This window comes from Pteropus medius, unplaced genomic scaffold (genome assembly GCF_902729225.1).
Source record: "Pteropus medius unplaced genomic scaffold, Ma_sr-lr_union100, whole genome shotgun sequence".
NCBI classification, from domain to species: domain Eukaryota; kingdom Metazoa; phylum Chordata; class Mammalia; order Chiroptera; family Pteropodidae; genus Pteropus; species Pteropus medius.
In genome coordinates, this window is record NW_024344378.1 from 52149320 (window position 1) to 52166158 (window position 16839).

The window sequence follows — 16839 nt, forward strand, 5'->3', positions numbered from 1 at the left end:
GCTCTAATGTAAAGGATCACTTGTTAATTCTCACAGAATGTCTGAAAAGGAAATGTGTATCACTTAAAGGCATGGTTCAGTTCTGCCGACCAAATTCATTCATTCACTCACTTCACTTATTCAACCATTAGACAAATATTGCCTCAGCGCCCACCTTGTGCCAGTCTTACTGCAGATAATTTGCAAGAAGGGGCAGAAGAATAAAACATAGATGAAGATTAAGGGCAGCAACACATGGCAATCAAGAGAGCGTACTCTGAAGACCAAGGAACCACTTGGCAGCCAGGTCCCCTGGTCACATTCTTAACCCTCTTTAGGCCTTAGGTTCTCCACATGTAACATGGGTTTCCCAGGAACATCTGCCTCAGTGGAGGGCGGTGTGGAATGAATGTGGTAATACAGTGACAACACAGTATTGAGATGAAAAATCTCTGTCCATGCTGGATGGGCCCCATGTGTACAGGAACGGAAGCCTCCAGTGTGGGGGACCACTGAGGGGAGGATACCCACTTTGCTGAAGGATAGGAGAATCAGGTGATGTCAGTTGGTGGGGAGAGGTTTTAGAGGGTTTGCAGACAAAAACTAAGCAGAGAGAGTTGCTCTTTGAGTCTTTATTCATTGTCCTAGCAGGAACTATTAACCAACAAAGGCTCTACATAAACGATGTTGATAGAAAAAGATCTCGTTTTTCTAGGGGACAGGGAAAGTATAAAATCCTGAATTTTCACTTCAGATATAGCCCAAGTTAGAGGAACTCAGCCACTTGCAAAGCTGTGCCTCCCTCTCCTGAAAATAACCTGAGACTGCCTTTTCCCTCATGGAGAGAGAGGCCATAGAGTCTTTGTGCCCAGAAGCAGGCTGTCTGCTCCCAGATAAGGCCTTTTAGGCTGCCTGCCCTAGCCAGAACCAGCACCGTGTGCCCTGGAAAGAAATCCAGTCCCCAGTGCTTTCCTGGGGCCCATGGAGACCTCTACCTGAACATGAGTCTAGGGAGCTAGAGAGATGGTAGAGATGCTGCTATCAAGAGACCCAAACTGAGGGCAGGTGGGGTGGGTAGTGTCGAGATGGATGTACAGCTTCTGAGACCGTGGCACACCGAGGATACCTCGGTCCCCTCAGGAGTAGACCTGCCCTGCTCCCAACTCCAGAAGCTTCCTGGTAAAGGCAGAATCTCTCATGACATCTCAGTGAACGCTTCTACCACTAGGAGTCAAGCCCTGCCACTTGAGTCACCACTGAATATTAGATATTCGAGTCTTAGGACTGGCCTCTCTGGAAGAGAAATCTGAAGGGCTTTCCCACTTATTCCAACAGCACTCAGACTGCTGTGGGTACAAAGAGGCCAAGGAGAGTAAAGGACACAGGGTTCCAGTCCCTTGTTAGCCATCTGTGCTAGGATGAGCTGCTTCTCTCGCTCCAGGAAGCCCAGATGGAAGTGGATTGGACTTGGACCACTTACCCCAGAGGTCTACACACCCTCGCCCTGCATGTGTCTGAATGGTCTGCTCCATAGAAAAGCAGCAGAGTTTTCGTCTCTAATTTTGGGCACAGGATTAATTAACAGACTGCGATAGGCAAATGAAACAGTCCTTTAGCTCTGTATTGACTGCAGATCATTGCCTAGGGCTCACCAGGAGCAGGTGGGTTAATTCTCTAATTCCCAGAAACCTCAGGTCTTTGGGTCAGAGGCCACAGCCTCACTTCCATCTGCTTTGTCTTTGCTCAGACCTATTTCTGGAACGAGATTTGGGGGTGGAAGGATTTGGGCTTCCGAGTCAAAGCTTAGACCTTGACATGTGTGGTTATGGGACTTTGTGAACGTTACCTAGATAGTCTGTGCCTCAGTTTCCCCATTTTAAGTGGGGATAACAAAGGTGTTACCTCATCATGTTGCAAGTGAACGAGAAATGGCATTGGTGATTAGCTCAGTCCTTTGCTCATTGGAGATGCTTAGGCCACGTCAGCCCCTGTTCTTATCCCTGCCAGAAGCCTGGACTGGGAGGCTCTTTGTGAAGGCCCAGGCTCAGGGCAATGGCTGAGATCTGTGAGACCCGGAGATCTGTGAGATATGCTGACCTCAGCACACGCCGGGGGAGAGGGAAGCTGGTCAGGGTCCAGGCTGTGGATAAGGTGAGGGGATTCACTCCTGACAGGGGTGGTTTTTCCACTAAATTAACATCACCTTGGTCTGACGAAGAGTCAGGAGGACATCGTGACAATCCTCATGAGGAGCTCAGACTCTCAGCACCAGGAAGCCACCTGCCTCCTGCCATTCATGATTGTGACAGGATAGGGCTAAATCAGAGGAGCTTGGCTTTGCCTAGGAGGGTGTAGTGGGGGGAAAGGCACTCTCCTGAGGGCAGTCAGCAACCCAGGGTCTGCGAGATCCAAGAGTTGGGATCCTGGCCACCCAGATGCCTCTACGGCAAGGCCCGGCCAACCTCCACCAGCTCTAAAACACAAGCTTCTTGGGAACCTCCCATGGGAACTCATTTCTTCCAAAATGGCCATAGCACGCTGTCTTCTGGTAGATGGGGTTCTTCAAATCCAAATCCCTGCAGGTCCAACAGAAGAGTGAGTCACTTTTTAATGGAAAAATAACAGAGTTTATGTCTCTAATTTCAGCACAAGAGTGATTAATAGACTGTGATAGTCTATGTGGAGTGTCGCCGCTTGCAGAGCAATTTTTCACAAATTTCCTTTCTACACCACACCATGTCTTGTAAGGCAACAGTCACTGGCCCTTGAGAAGCAGGCTCAGAGGTTCAGGGACAACCTGATCACACAGATGTACCAGAACCAGGACTGCACCCTGGCCTTGCAATGCCTTTCTCCTCTGTGCTCCATGACCTGGCCCAGACTAATGTCAGGCTGCCATGAGCCAGGAAGCAGGAATGGCGTTAGAAAGGGGAAGAGATGGAACTAGACTTGCAGAATCAATTCTCAGCCACTTGGCCTTATAATTATTGTCCAAAGATCCCCACCCCCAGCCCCACCTGGACTTAGCAACTGCTGGGCCAGCAGGGATCTCACGCAGCCCCTTCAGCCTGGAAACCAGGCTAGGTGGGCACTGTGCAGGGCCAGGAGCTTGAAGACCCTCCTGCTTCTGGGAGGCTGAAAAATCTTTCTTGTTTCCCTTTCAGTTGAGCTGAAGATCTGCATATAGGAGGAGAAAGGGCCTGCCTAACAGTGGTGGGGTGGCACTTTTACCTGACAATGATGCCAGGCCGAAGGTCGAAGTTCTTATTCACCACATTTAGCAGCTCTCGCTCTGTCTTCTGAGAGGTTCCATAGGTGAAGATGGAAATGGACAGTGGCTCAGCCACACCAATGGAATAGGAAACCTTTCAGAAGAGACCAGGGTCAGGGACCAAAGCCTCTGTGCAGTGGTCCACCCCTCACAGAAACCTTGAAATTCTCAGGAAGGGCAACTGGAACCACACATCTCTTGTCCAACGAGCTCCCCCATCTGCCTAGAAATCCTTGCCATTTTCATGATGGGCAGATTCTGGGCATGCTGCTTGCCCTGAAGTTTTGTGTTCCCTCTCCCAGGTTTTCAGGGTACTGGCCACAGTGCCCAACACAACACACACAGAATCATATCCTTTGGCAAAGTGTCTGGCCTTCCCACTGGAGTTGGTGGGGTCTGACCCACCTGCACAAGCACTCTCCGGCAGAGCCCTGCTTTCACCAGGGATTTGGCCACCCAGCGGGCAGCATAAGCTGCAGAGCGGTCCACCTTGGTGTAGTCCTTCCCAGAGAAGGCTCCTCCACCATGTGCCCCCCAGCCGCCATAAGTGTCCACGATTATCTTACGACCAGTGACGCCCGCATCTCCCTGCAAAGGGAAAGGAAGAACACAGAGGGAGATGAGAACCAGAGACCCCAAATGGCTGAGAGGAGAGGACAGCTGAAGCACTGTGATGGCTGCTTGACTACAGCTTGAAAAGGGTACCCTGAAGCTGCCTGGGGGCATGTTTCAAAGGCTCCTTGGCTAGGAGTCTGCCAGAAACTGGTTCTAATCCCAGTTCAGTCGCTGACCAGTTACTGCAGTCAGATAGCCTGTCAGAGCATCAGCAAGTGCAGATGATGGACCAGCTGGAGTCACAGCCGGCTCCTAATGCTTTTGTTTTTATGAGTCAGTCACAGTGGAGACATCCAACTGCAGGAAGAAACTGTGCTGTAATCAATACACCCTGAGCTGTGGCCCTCGCTGGTGCCATCCAGTAAATGCCATGTTGCCCATTTCTTCAAGTGTCTACTCTGTGCAATACCAGTCAATAAGGGAGTTTTAAAAGGGGTAGGAGCTCTATGTTAAATGATTTGAGGAAAGTACATACTATATACTCCTGCTTAGAGAACCACAGTTCACACTCATATGTCTAGCCTTTGAGAGGTCATGCAAGAAAATACAATAAGCTTGACCTTTCCTTCATTTGATCCTGTGTTTCTGCATGACATTTGGGCATAGGACTTGTTGTGGGGACTCCACTTTGTGGCAACACATCCATAGCTGAGGTCCCTTGGCAGTGGTCAGCAGCCTCTCAGAGGGGCTATGTCAATCTCCACTTCCTCACTTCTGAGGTAAAGGAGAAAGGAGGCAGCATGTGTCCACATCTAACAAACTGCCCCACTGTAGTGCCCATGGGAGTTGAAGGTAACTTGTGGTAAAGACCTGGTAAGAGCTACCTGGTAAAGGTCAGTCATTTGCAATGGTGAGGAGGCAGCCACATAGGCAAGTATGACATCAATTATGAGATGTCTGGAGTAGGAGGGCCAGGCAGCACCTGTGGAAGAATACTGGGGACATGTCCCCAATTCCTCAGGTCCTGATGGAGACACAACAGGCCCCACAGAGAGTGAGATGACTTCACATTTTGCCCAGGGCCAGACCTGGCTGAGTCACACGAAGCCACCTTGTATAGTCTTTGTGCTCAGGGAGGTGAGCAACCCCAATAACACACACATCAGGGCCTCATTCAGAGACCAGGGCGCACCTGAGGACCGCCAATGACAAAGCGCCCACTGGGCTGCAGGTGGTAAATGGTGTTTTCATCCAGGTACTTGGCCGGAACCACGGCCTTGATCACCTGCTCCTTCAGGGCCTTGCGCATATCCCCCAGAGTTATGTCTTCGTTGTGTTGCACAGAGATGACAATAGTGTGGATGCGTACAGGGATGACTGCACCATTGTCCTGCATGTACTGAACCGTCACCTGTTGATCAGAGGGCAGGAAGAGACATCATAAGGCCCTGCCCTGACTGAGGACACATCGCTGCAGTTGCAGATACCCAGGAGGTAGGCAAGGGGAGCCAGGGAGCCTCCTGTCCACAAAGGGCCTTCAGGAAAGTTAACTTGACACATTCTAGTATTTGAATAGTTGCCCAATGGTATAAGATGACTGCGCATGCTGCTTAAGCTCTTCCTTATAGTGGTTATTCCACTAAATTAACATCAGCCTGGACTGAGGGAGAGGCAGGGGGACATCATGACTATCCTCACAAAGTGATCAGACCCACGGTTAGTGCCACTTGGAGACTTGGGGTTTTATAGAGTTTCCTCTCTGTGACCCACTAGACTCCTCTCCTTCTATCTCAGAATTTTCTGGGTGCCAACAAATGTCCCCTGGCTAAAGCCCTCTCTTGACCCTCTATGGCCCAGGGCCAGGCTATTCTGGCTCCTACCAAGGACACAGGAGTCTACCAGACACATGCTATCTGTGTCAGCCCTTCAGTGGAGGAGCTCTGGAAGCATATAATACGAGCAGACTTCGTGGCTATAGAGACAGGGTGAGAGGGACACAGGCCAGAATGGCTGAGATGGAGGGACCTGCCAGCTCCGGATTGCCAGCTCTGGGGATTTTGGTTAATGAAAAGCAGAGAGCACCTTGAGGGATGAAACCTGCCCTTGCAGAACAGGCTACAGGGACAGATCTAAAATCAATTCCACCAGCATGGGTCAGTTCTGTGCCCATTCTATGCATTATCAATTAATATTTAAATCATCCCAGCAAGATAGGCATTATTATCTCTACTTTACAAATAAGAAAAACAAGGCTATGAGAAGTGAAACAACTTGTCTGAAGTCACAAGCCGGTCAGTGAAAAACCAAAGAGCTAGACCGTGCTCTGCTTGCTCCATGAGCTTGTGTCATTCCCATAGGAGCACAGACAAAATGCTTCTTCCCCCTGTCCTTAACTGACACTTCAGTAAGTGTAAGAGTCCCATGACACAGCCTGCTCTGACTATGACAAGGAGAGCAGCCTGGGCACCCTGGGCTTACACTGTGAGAGGGAAGGAGATGGCGATGATGGCAGATGAGGCTGAGAAAAGAAACTAGCATTTACTGAGCATGCACTGTATGCCAGAAACCATGCTAAAAACTATGAAGAGCTGCTACTAGTCTCACTTTAAAGACAAGAAAGCTGAGGTTCCAGAACATAAGTACTTTGGTCAAGATCACACAGCCAGTAAAACTCTGCTCTGATCTGGAGCTACATGGACTGGTAGCTAGCTGGGGCTCTGCCTAGCAGAAGGCTTTCACTCAAGACCCTCAGGCCTCACTGCTACCCAAGGTAGTATGGACCCACAAGAGCAGTACCTGGAGGGGTGAGGGGTGCTGGGGCCTGCAGAGGTGCAGCTATGCCAGAGGGCCCTGGTAGGGCTGGTGGGCATAGCACCACCCCCAGGGCCTCAATAGGACCACAGGGCAGCAAGCAGTGCCTTCCTCCAGCTGTGTCTACAGCAAGATCTCTGCCTGCCCAAGGCCCCTAGATATCCATCAAACACTGGACTTACATCAGACTTTTACTCTGTGTCCTGCCTTGTCCAAAAAGTAATAGGATGGGTCAGGAGGAAGAGAGAGAGCCCTGCCCACATGATGCCTGATCCTAGTGAGATGGGCAGATACATACCAACATCTGTGGACTGAGAACAACCCTTAACTGCTGGGCTGTGTACACCCTGTAAGAGGGAGCTGGAGTTGGGGGTCTCCCAGGAAGGGAAGCCCTGTGACTGCCTCCGGACCAAATTTGACACATCAGGTCTCAGGAGAAGGCTTGTGTGTTCTGAGATGCTGCTCAGGCCCGTATCCACTGCCCTGCTGTTCTCTGATCTTCTGTTCTGCCCCAAGCCCCAAGCAGCGTCCCTGCAGAACCACAGAACTGTGGCAGAGCAAAGGGCTCCAAGCATCACTCTTACCTCATCATGTCACCCTTTCCACTGCCGGCTGGCTCAGGACCGCCCATGGCAGGGGAGCAAGGCCAGCTCTGGTATTCAGAGCAGCATTTTGAAGAATGTATCCTTGCAGAAAAGGAAACTCTGAAAGACCCCCTCCCAGCCTCACCCCACCTCATCTCCACTTTCCCTCCCCCACCTTTGCTGCTTTCTTGATTGGAAAAGCTTCTATTACTAAGCAAAAAGGAAGCCTTTCCTAGTTCAGTTGGGCTGACAGGTGGAGGCTCCTGTCCTCATCTCACAGAAGGAAAAGGAAAGCTCAGCCACGCCATCACTTCCTTCCATCCTTGTTCTGGGATTTCCTTTTCTGTAATCCTCTACTCCACAGCACAGCCTCGGATACAGGATGGGCAGGGCATGCCAACATCTGTGCACTCCCTTCTTCTGGGACCATCATGATCTTCGCATTTGACTCTGATGCCCCACGACCTTGAAGAACAGCTGAGGAATGCTGCTGATTCTGCCCCACTGCTGTGATACGTGTGCCCCTATGGTGAGGTGGAATTCCTCTAGGCCAAAAATGTGCTTCCTTGCCCCAGAAACAGCCAATATGCACCCTTTGCTCTGTGTGGCCTTACACTTGGGGTGAGGAGGGTGCATGTCTGTGCAGCTGGAGTAGTGGACAAGTCACATCATGTATCATGATGAGCTATAAACTCACATGAGCCAAATTCCAAGTACAGAGGCAAGAGAAGACCCTATCTGGTGGTGCCTAGGGAAACCATGAGAAGGTGGGGACTTTGCTGACCTCTGACGAACAGGCAGGAACCAAAGAAAGGGCCAAAGTAAGGTTCAGGGTGGGCGCACAAGGGTAAAGCACTAAGAAATATGGGAAACATGAGTGAAATAACACAGATTAAACAAAGATTGCAGGCGGGTAGAAAGAGAAAGGTGGCATTGGAAGACCATAAAAGGCTCTGAATACCAGAAGAACAAGTAAGGTTTCCTCCTTCCCCATAGGAAGTAGAAAGTTGTAGAAGATTCTGAGCAGATATTAGGAAATTGGAAGTGAAGCCCAAAGAAAATTAACTGGAGTTTCTCGGCCGGGAAAATCCCTGGCTGGGACTGGCACTGATCTTTATGGGGAAAGGTGGAGCATAGGCGAAGTGGAGACAGAGGGCACTGAGCAGGACTGGGGGAAAGGTGACACTCCATCACATTCCTTTCCTCTGAGTAGGACATGACAGTGAGGTAGCTCACCATGGGCTCGTGGGCACATTTGTTTATAGGGCGAATGAGAAATGGGGCTGGCAATTCGGAGAGACCTGCAGGAGAAAGATTTGGGAACTGAGTGAGTAGAGGTGAAAATTGGATCCACAGGTGTGGGTAGAAGGGGAAGGAGTGTGGAAGAAGTGCCAAGAACCTTCTGGAATGTGGAAGAGGAGCCAGGGATGGAAGGCTCGAGGAAAGGGGCCATGGGGTCATGGGGGGTGGTTAAATAGGGTGAGACATGGACAGTGAAGATGGACAGGACACCTCCAGGAGTGCCGACATTTGCATCACTGCAGGGCCTTCAAATATAGACTTCATTGGGAGTTTCAACACTGCAGTAGTGGTCAGGGCCCAAGGGGACAGAGAGTCAGAAACAGCAAAGATAAAGTGTTTTTATGAGAAACAATGAAAAAGAGCCGTAGTGAGATGCAGATGGTCCTTGTTTACGTGGTGTTCAGGCTTTGCTCAAGACATAGAGACCTGCAATGTGGCAAGGCAGTGACCAACAGTCTAAAACCAGTTAAGAAGTAAGTCTGTGGCAGGAACTGGGGAATCACATTACCAGAGTCAACATAGGATAGGATGGCAAAAAATAATTAGAACTGTTCTTTTCAATTTTTGGTATTTTTGAAATTTTTTCATGATAAAATAGAGGGAAAGATTTTTCAAATAAATAGTTCTAATCGAAATCGACAATTCTGTGAGTGCCGAGACTGAACATTTTGATTTTAATAGTAATAAGAATCAAGAGGATTTGGGAGAGCTCCCAGACAAAAGAAGGCAAAGGAAGATGCTCACCTGAGTCTTTGAGTCGGGCCTCAGCCAGGGGAGGACACCGGAGCGTCTCAGTTCCGCCATCCGGGCATTGAGTTTGTGAGCGAGAATGATGGTGAGGGGCATGCACTCTTCTGTCTCATCCGTAGCATAGCCAAACATCAAACCCTGCAGCAGGGCAGAGAGTCAAGTGAGCAACACTCGCTTTAGACACAGGATGACTTTCTTCAAATCTAAGTCTTTGCTGTTCCCCAACCTGTACTGGGTGTCTCATGCATGCAACATTTGTACTGGGCACTTGTGGGGGGAAAGGCATGGTACCTGATGCTCAGAGTTCTAGGAGGGAGAGATGAGCCCAAATTGGTGTCAGTGAGCATAGCCTTGCACAGCTGGCCATGCCCTCAAATTGCTGTTCTGAAGCAGGGGCGTGCAGCTCCCTCTAAGCATGTACCTCCTGGCACTTCTCTAGGATGAGGGGTCACCCCACAGCGTGATTAATCCATTATTCAGGAACATTCCCAGCTAGCTCTTCAACACATGTCAGAGCAGGGGCTGAGAAAAGCTGTGCTACATTGACGTCCTGACCCAGTACCCATGCTCGGTGTTTAGTTACCTGATCTCCAGCACAGATATCCCTTTCGTTTTTGTCTAGATGGATACACTGGGCAATATCTGGGGACTGCTGCTCCAAAGCCACCAGCACATTGCAGGTCTTAAAGTCAAAACCTAGGCAGAAGGGAAAGCAAGGCTAAGTGGGGACACACATCAGGCAGAGGGTGGCTTCGAGCTTCCCATTGGATTGTTCCGTTCCTGACATGGCATTTTGTGTTGGGGTGGGTGGTCTCTAACTAGCTTGGATCTGTGTGGGTCCACGGCTGAGGCCCAGGATGGGGAAGTCCATGAATCCTTACCATGATGTGGAACTCCTTAGTCAAAGAAAATTTTCTGCTGTGCATTTTACTATATTAAATTATACCTTGATTAGAAATATATATCATACACAGAATTGCAGTATAAAATTCAGATAGTATCTACAGCTGCTCTGGCTGAAGAGCAGGCAGGTGACTCATGGCCTCTCCAAGAGGTACCTCCAAGGATCCAGGTTGAAAACCCAGGGCCCTTCCAACACTGCCTTTCAGAAGCCTAGGTGCAGGCCTAATCCAACTATAGATGATCCCTGACTTAGGATGGTTCGACTTTACAATGGGCCAAGTGATACTCATTCAGTAGAAACCATACTTCGAATTTTGAATTTTGATTTTTTCCTAGGCTATCGATATTCAGTATAATATTCTCTTGTGTTACTGGGCTGCAGCAGTGAGCCTCAGCTCCCAGTCAGCTATGCCCTCACGAGGGCAAACAACCAACACCCTATACAGCGTGTCACTGCATTGGATGATTTTGTCTAACTGCAGGCTAATGTAAGTGTTCCAAGCACATTTAAGGTAGCTAGGCTAAGCTATGATGTTCGTAGTTTAGATGTATTAAAAACATTTTTAACTTATGATACTTTCAACTTTTGATGGGTTATTGGGATGTAACTCCATCATTAAGTCAAGGAGCATGTGCATTAAATGTACTGAACTAATACACTGCTGCTCTGGGAAAACGTATTTCCTCTATGAATGCCTCCATGTGAGAATTGGCCTCTATTTACTGGCTCTCTTCCCAGTGATTCTTGATATACTCCCCAACACATTCATGTGTTCGAGTGAGTACCTAACGTGAGTCAGAAGGTGGCTGCACCGAGTGTATGTCTGTGCCTCACGTAGTGAGTGGCTCTCCCACTTATAAAATTTTGATGCATCATTCCAGCCTGTCCTGACCCACAAAGATGCCACTAGTCACCCTGAACAACCAGTGATTGAAACATCAGTGTGCACCAACCCTCAGCACCTGGCCCTCACCCCGTTCTCTGATGCCCCTCCAGGCAGGGCCCCTTCCTAGCCTGCACACTCTTACAGGGCCCTCAGTTCTGTCCAGCTCTCACCCCTACCTGATCACAATGCTCTTTTTCAGCTTTTGCCAGGGCCTGTGCCCCTTCTCTGGGTTTCAGGCTCCCATGCTGCCTGCCAGGGCAGTCAACCTGGGCCAGCCTGCCTCCTTCACCTACCATTAGTTCCAGTGCTGGATTGAGTCATCTTTTTATTTACAGTGGGAAGCAGCACAGTTTAGCAGAAAGCGCAAGAGTCCCAAATGGAGCAGCCACTTACTGACTGTGTCATCTTATATGAATTATTTACATCTCTAAGCCTCAATTTTTCTCATCTGCATAGGAAGTACAGCAGAGCTCCTCAAACAATCAAGAAAAATGACATATGCGAAGAGACCAGCACCAGTGCCCAGCAGAGGACATGTCCCTAACAGAGGGCAGCTCCTTTTACTTGGAACTTTTTTTCTCTTCCAAAGTTCCAAGAAGGCAGGACCTTAAGACCAGAGTCAACACAGATAAACATGGCTGGCTTAATGGGGCACCGTAACCATGTTCCCAGAGACTTTGACTCCCGGTCTCTGTTTTCCCCTCTCATGCTACTTATACTTCCAGAAGACCAAGAACTTCAGATGTGATTCAGCATTGGGAGCTCTCCCAACAGAGACCAACATGCATTTCAGACTGGGGCGCTGCTCTCACCCTTGGCAGAGTCATCATAGCCAATGTTCTTGATGGTGTCTCTCACCACCCGCTGGTAGTCCACCATGGCCGTGGAGGTGATCTCCCCGCACAGCAGCACCATGCCTGTCTTACACACTGTCTCTAGAAGAGAAGGAAAAAAGGTAGTGGCCATGCACCAGCATAGGAAAACTCTATGGCTAGATCTCTCTCACCGCTAATAAATGGATTCCAGACAGAAAATTAAAATGCTAATAAAAAGAGTAAATTTCAGCATAGTTGCTGACCATCTTCAAATGCTGCCTGAAGAACTATGCTTTGGAAAGAACTGGTCACACCTGAGTTTTCATAACAAGCACTTACTACTCGTGTGATCTTGAACAACTTATTTAGCCTCTCTATGTCTATTTCCTCAACGGTTAGATAAAGATAATAATAAGACTGCTGTGTGGGTTAAAATGAGACAATGGTTGCATGTAGTTATCATAAAGAATGCAGTCAACATATGAGAGGCTCTCCAGCCCTCTTATTGCTAAAACTCCACTGAACAAAGAATCAAGGCAGCCAACTTTCCCTCCAGTTATTTTCAAAGATATCGGGGTGACTAGACTAATCGAAGGATCACTTCATGAATTATATAAATGTCTAATCACTATGCTATACACTTGAAACTAATATAAAATAATATTAACAACTCTAACTGAAAAATAAAAATTAAATAAAAAGATATCAAGGTGAAGTCTACCTTTAGAAGGGCACAGATCCCATCCTCCTCAATACAGGGGCTAGGGTGACAGTAGAGAGGGAAAGATCAGTCTGTGCAGTGGATAGGACAGGAACCAACAGTGAAGAGAGTAAGGTTCTGGTCTCCATGCCGGGAACCCCTACTCCGTGACCTTGGTTAAGACCCTGATTCAGCTGTACTCATGATCCCCTGGTAAAGTGAGAGGGCTAGACCTAATCACCTCTGGGGCCCTCCTAACCCTCTGTTGTGCTGAGGGCTTCGATACAGGTAAAGGGTTCAAGCTCAGCCCAGGACTTAGGTCTCCTGCACGAAAGGCTCAGGCATTTCTCACCACAGGCCACCTTGGCATTAGGGTCCTGCTTGAGATGGGCATCCAACACTGCGTCACTGATCTGGTCGCAGATCTTGTCTGGACAAGAATGAATATAGGTAAGAATCACAGAAATATTAGGTATAACAAACTGAAATGTTAAAATAATTAGATAGGTTGTCAGTTTACATATCAAGTCTACCAAAGACACCTTTTTAAATATAAGAAATTAGAAAAATTTTGAAATGTTTATTTCTTCCTACTTCTGCCGCATTTTCAATGACGTATAAAGTCATAGAGTTCCCTAAAAAAGAAATATTCCAAAACCAGTTCTAAGAGTATAAAGCAATTCCCTCCCTCCCTTTACCCTCCTTCCTCCTCTTTTCCCCCTCCCACCTGAAAAGTCTCTCATTCCTCAGCATATTCCCTTTAATCCTAACATCTAGAAAAGTCCTGGATATAGAAGTCAAAATAGCTAATAACATAAGATTAGGTGCCAAGATGTAAAATCAGAAGGGACAAAAAGATGCATGTGTGGTAGGTTCCACAAGATGCAATGCACAGTGTATAAAACACCACGCCCAGTTCCATGACTCCACCCATAAGGACTCTATGAGAGAACCTCTATGCATCATTGCTGTTTTTCAGAACATTTCCATAAGCAGCTCTCAGATAATCTCCACAGTCATTCAGCCTCCTGAAGGCTAGATGTTTTAATATCTGGGTTTGACCTCCTCGGTCAAGGTGGGATTGACGAGAGTTCAACACGAGCTAGCCTTTGACTTTATTCTATAATTGCTTTAAAGACTCTACATGGTTGAGCATGAGGACCACTAAATGGCACTGTGGAAAAATCCACTCTTGGTTTGGGTTATATGAACTGTCAATGCTCACAAATTTAGAAATAAAAGTGACATCTATTTATACATATTACACCCCATTTAGTGTCCAAAATGCCCATAGAGTCTGCTCTTAATAGATTCAAAAGTTTTTTCTCAGTTTATTGAGATATTATTGGTATATGAAAAATCTGCATATAATTAATGTATACAGTTTGGTTAGTTTAGACATATGTATATACTCGTGTTACAATCACTGCAATCAAGGTAATAAACATACCCATCACCTCTAAACGTTCCCTCTTATTTTTTTTAAAGTTTTAAATTAAGAATCCAGAGCCAGAATCAAGCAGGTCTGCTCTCAAAAGTGCATATTAAGTTCTGTAATTAAAAATGTTAATCGGTCATTAAAGGTGAATTCCTCAATTTTTCCTTCAGAAACTGTTAAAACATATATTTGAGTTTTTCTATATATCCTCCTGCCAGTGGCAGATCGGCTATAAATCTAAGTTTGTCTGAATTCATAGCTTCTGCACATCCCTACAGTGAAGGCCCGCTGCTGCTCAAATATCTACTTTAGGCTTAGCCATCGGGACTCTGACCATGGATGACTCTGCTTATTTAAAGGATGCAAGTCACAAGTTCTCAATGCACAGAGGGAAATGAGAGAAGAGATATTAGGGATAAAACTGGAATTGAGCAAGAATATTAAGATACTCGACCTACTCAGGTAACATCTAAAGAACTGTTTCTTCAGGCTTTCGAAATATCTACTGCTATCACTTAGTAGCCTTAGGATAGCCAATAGTTGGTTTTCTCAAAAGTTGGAAAAGTAGTATTAATTTTATCTTTCTGGTGGAGAGGAATTCAGCACTGGAATGACAGGGAGAAAGCCACCAAGCCTTATTGGAAACTGACTTACTTGGATAGTTCATTTATGGTGGCAAGTGAAAGTAGAATCAGACAAACTGAAGGTCTGCCATTAAGTAGACAACCAACCAACTGGTTCGCTGGTATTTCTATTCCCTGTCCACTAGACACTTTGCTGTGTGTACGATGAAACCACTTGCCACTGTATACCAGAGTACCTACTTCCTCCAGGTGGAGCAAATCTTAACCTGTATATAGCGTTCATAAGCCATGGAGCTGTCTAGAATGTGCCAGATATAGCAAAGGATCTGAGATTATGAGTACAGTAAACCTAGAAACTTTATAAAGTTATGCACAATGAAAGAGGCTATTTACATTGAACTGAGTTAAGTCACATACAAAACCCAGGTTAAGCCAAGGTCTCTCCACAGCAGCACTATTGACATTTGGGGCTAGAAAATTATTTTTTTGCAAGGGTTTGATCTTGTGTATTCAGGATGTTTAGAAGCACGCCTGGCCTTTATCCATTAAATGCCAGTATTACCCTACCACCCCAGCCATAAGAGTAACAACAAAAATGTTTCCAGACATTATAAAATGTCCTTGGGGGAAATCATCCCCAGCTGAGAGCCAGTGGTTAAAATGTATGGAAGGAGTAGTGCATGGAGATGGCTAAAGCTGAGTTACAAGATATGAAAATTAAATCTTTTTTTGAAAGAACAAGGATGAGAAAGATGAAAAAAAAAAGATAGAGTTGATGATAAGTTACCCAAAGCTTCAAACACTCAAATGAATTTTGAAGAAGTGCTTAAATACATAAATCAGTGTATCTAGCCCCCCAGAGTTTTCCTAAAACAGTAGTTCTCAAACAGTAGTTCATACCTGCAGCAGCAGCATTTCCTGGGAACTTAGTAAAAATGCAAATTCTTGAGCCTCACTCAAGATCTACTAAATCAGAAAGTCTTGGGGTAGGGCTCAGAATTATGTTTTTCCCCAAAGTTTGAGAACCACTGTCCTAGAACTTGAGGTTCTGATCATGGCCTTCACTGTCACCACGGAAGCCTGTCTCGTTTCCCCACATTAGTCAACCTACCTTTCAGAGACCATAAAAGTGCTTGAATTTTTTTCCTCTTCAGGAAGCCACGTATACTTCTCTTAACATATCTGAAACTTCCAGACCTAGAGATCTATCTCAGTATCTACTAGAATGTGCTGCCATTCATTTCTAAACTACATAAGCTTTACATGCAAAACTTAGTGACCCACAGTCTTGAGGGAATATTCTCCGTTGACTTAAGTTGCTCATTGATAATAAATTAAAGCTTTACTCAAATATATATATATATACATATATATGTATATGTATACATAATGTTAATATCTAATATACCTTTTATATGTATGACATCTTTAGAGAACCAGCTGTGTGTTCTCTGTTGCAGCACCACCACGCTAAGATGCCAATGGTGGCAGCAGCATGGACCCTCAGCTTCGTTAACTTACAACTTATCATTTATATAATGAGTGGCTGTTTTACAAAACTACAAATAAACTAAAAAATACTTCATATTGTTCCTCCAGAGATCCCTTATAGTAACTAAATGTTTTTAAGATCTTTAGTAAAAGTGACTCCCTCAGTACAGATCACCAACAGTCCAGGACAACTTACTTACCTGGGTGTCCCTCTCCTACAGATTCTGATGTGAACATAAAATTTTCTTCTTCACTTAGAGAATGGTCACGCAAGCCATCCACTGATCCATTCATCTTTTCACACTTCTCCACTCAGATTCTTCAAGGCGACAATTTTAATGCTGACTTTACTGAGTTTTATTATTTTTTTTCTTCAGACACGACAGGCTTGTTTTTTGGTGGAATCACAGGGATCACTTCTGCCTAACTGCTTGTGAGCATTCAAGAGTCAGGTGAGGATGGGTGAAAAGGGAAGGACTGAATATGGATGTGTCACTCCCTCCAACTGGTCAGACCTTGCTCCTGAGTGACTCCTATATATGGAAAAGTGAAAGCGCCTGCATAATCATGTGAGAAAATTGGAGGAGTCCATTTCCTGGCAGGGAGGGTCTTCTTACCTTGAGGAATTTCAGTCCTTAGCTCTGATTTCCCAAGCCCTAAGCATCTGGTCAATGTATGGGAAAGAAGGCTGTATAGATTCTGCAGAACTGAAGCTCCTATGGGACTCTGCTTCAGCTCTGTGGCTAATCTCCAAGGTTAACATCCCACA

At 46.5% G+C, this 16839-nt stretch overlaps 1 protein-coding gene across 2 annotated transcripts; it reads right to left on the minus strand.

Annotated features, from left to right (window-relative positions):
• Window positions 1-596: 596 nt before the first annotated feature.
• MAT1A (methionine adenosyltransferase 1A) lies at window positions 597-16834 on the minus strand. 2 transcript variants are annotated; one of them, XM_039872227.1, is made up of 10 exons: window positions 16688-16834; window positions 16271-16603; window positions 12910-12987; window positions 11855-11977; window positions 9836-9948; window positions 9247-9390; window positions 4998-5216; window positions 3656-3838; window positions 3211-3344; window positions 2148-2555 (listed from the first exon to the last, which is right to left on the minus strand). In XM_039872227.1, exons 2-10 carry the CDS (start codon window positions 16362-16364, stop codon window positions 2453-2455), a joined length of 1191 nt encoding a protein of 396 aa, XP_039728161.1. In that variant the 5' UTR covers window positions 16365-16603; window positions 16688-16834; the 3' UTR covers window positions 2148-2452. The 2 variants fall into 2 exon arrangements, with proteins under 2 accessions (XP_039728162.1, XP_039728161.1); XM_039872228.1 differs by lacking the exon at window positions 16688-16834 and having other exon boundaries at window positions 597-2555; window positions 16271-16376.
• Window positions 16835-16839: the final 5 nt, after the last annotated feature.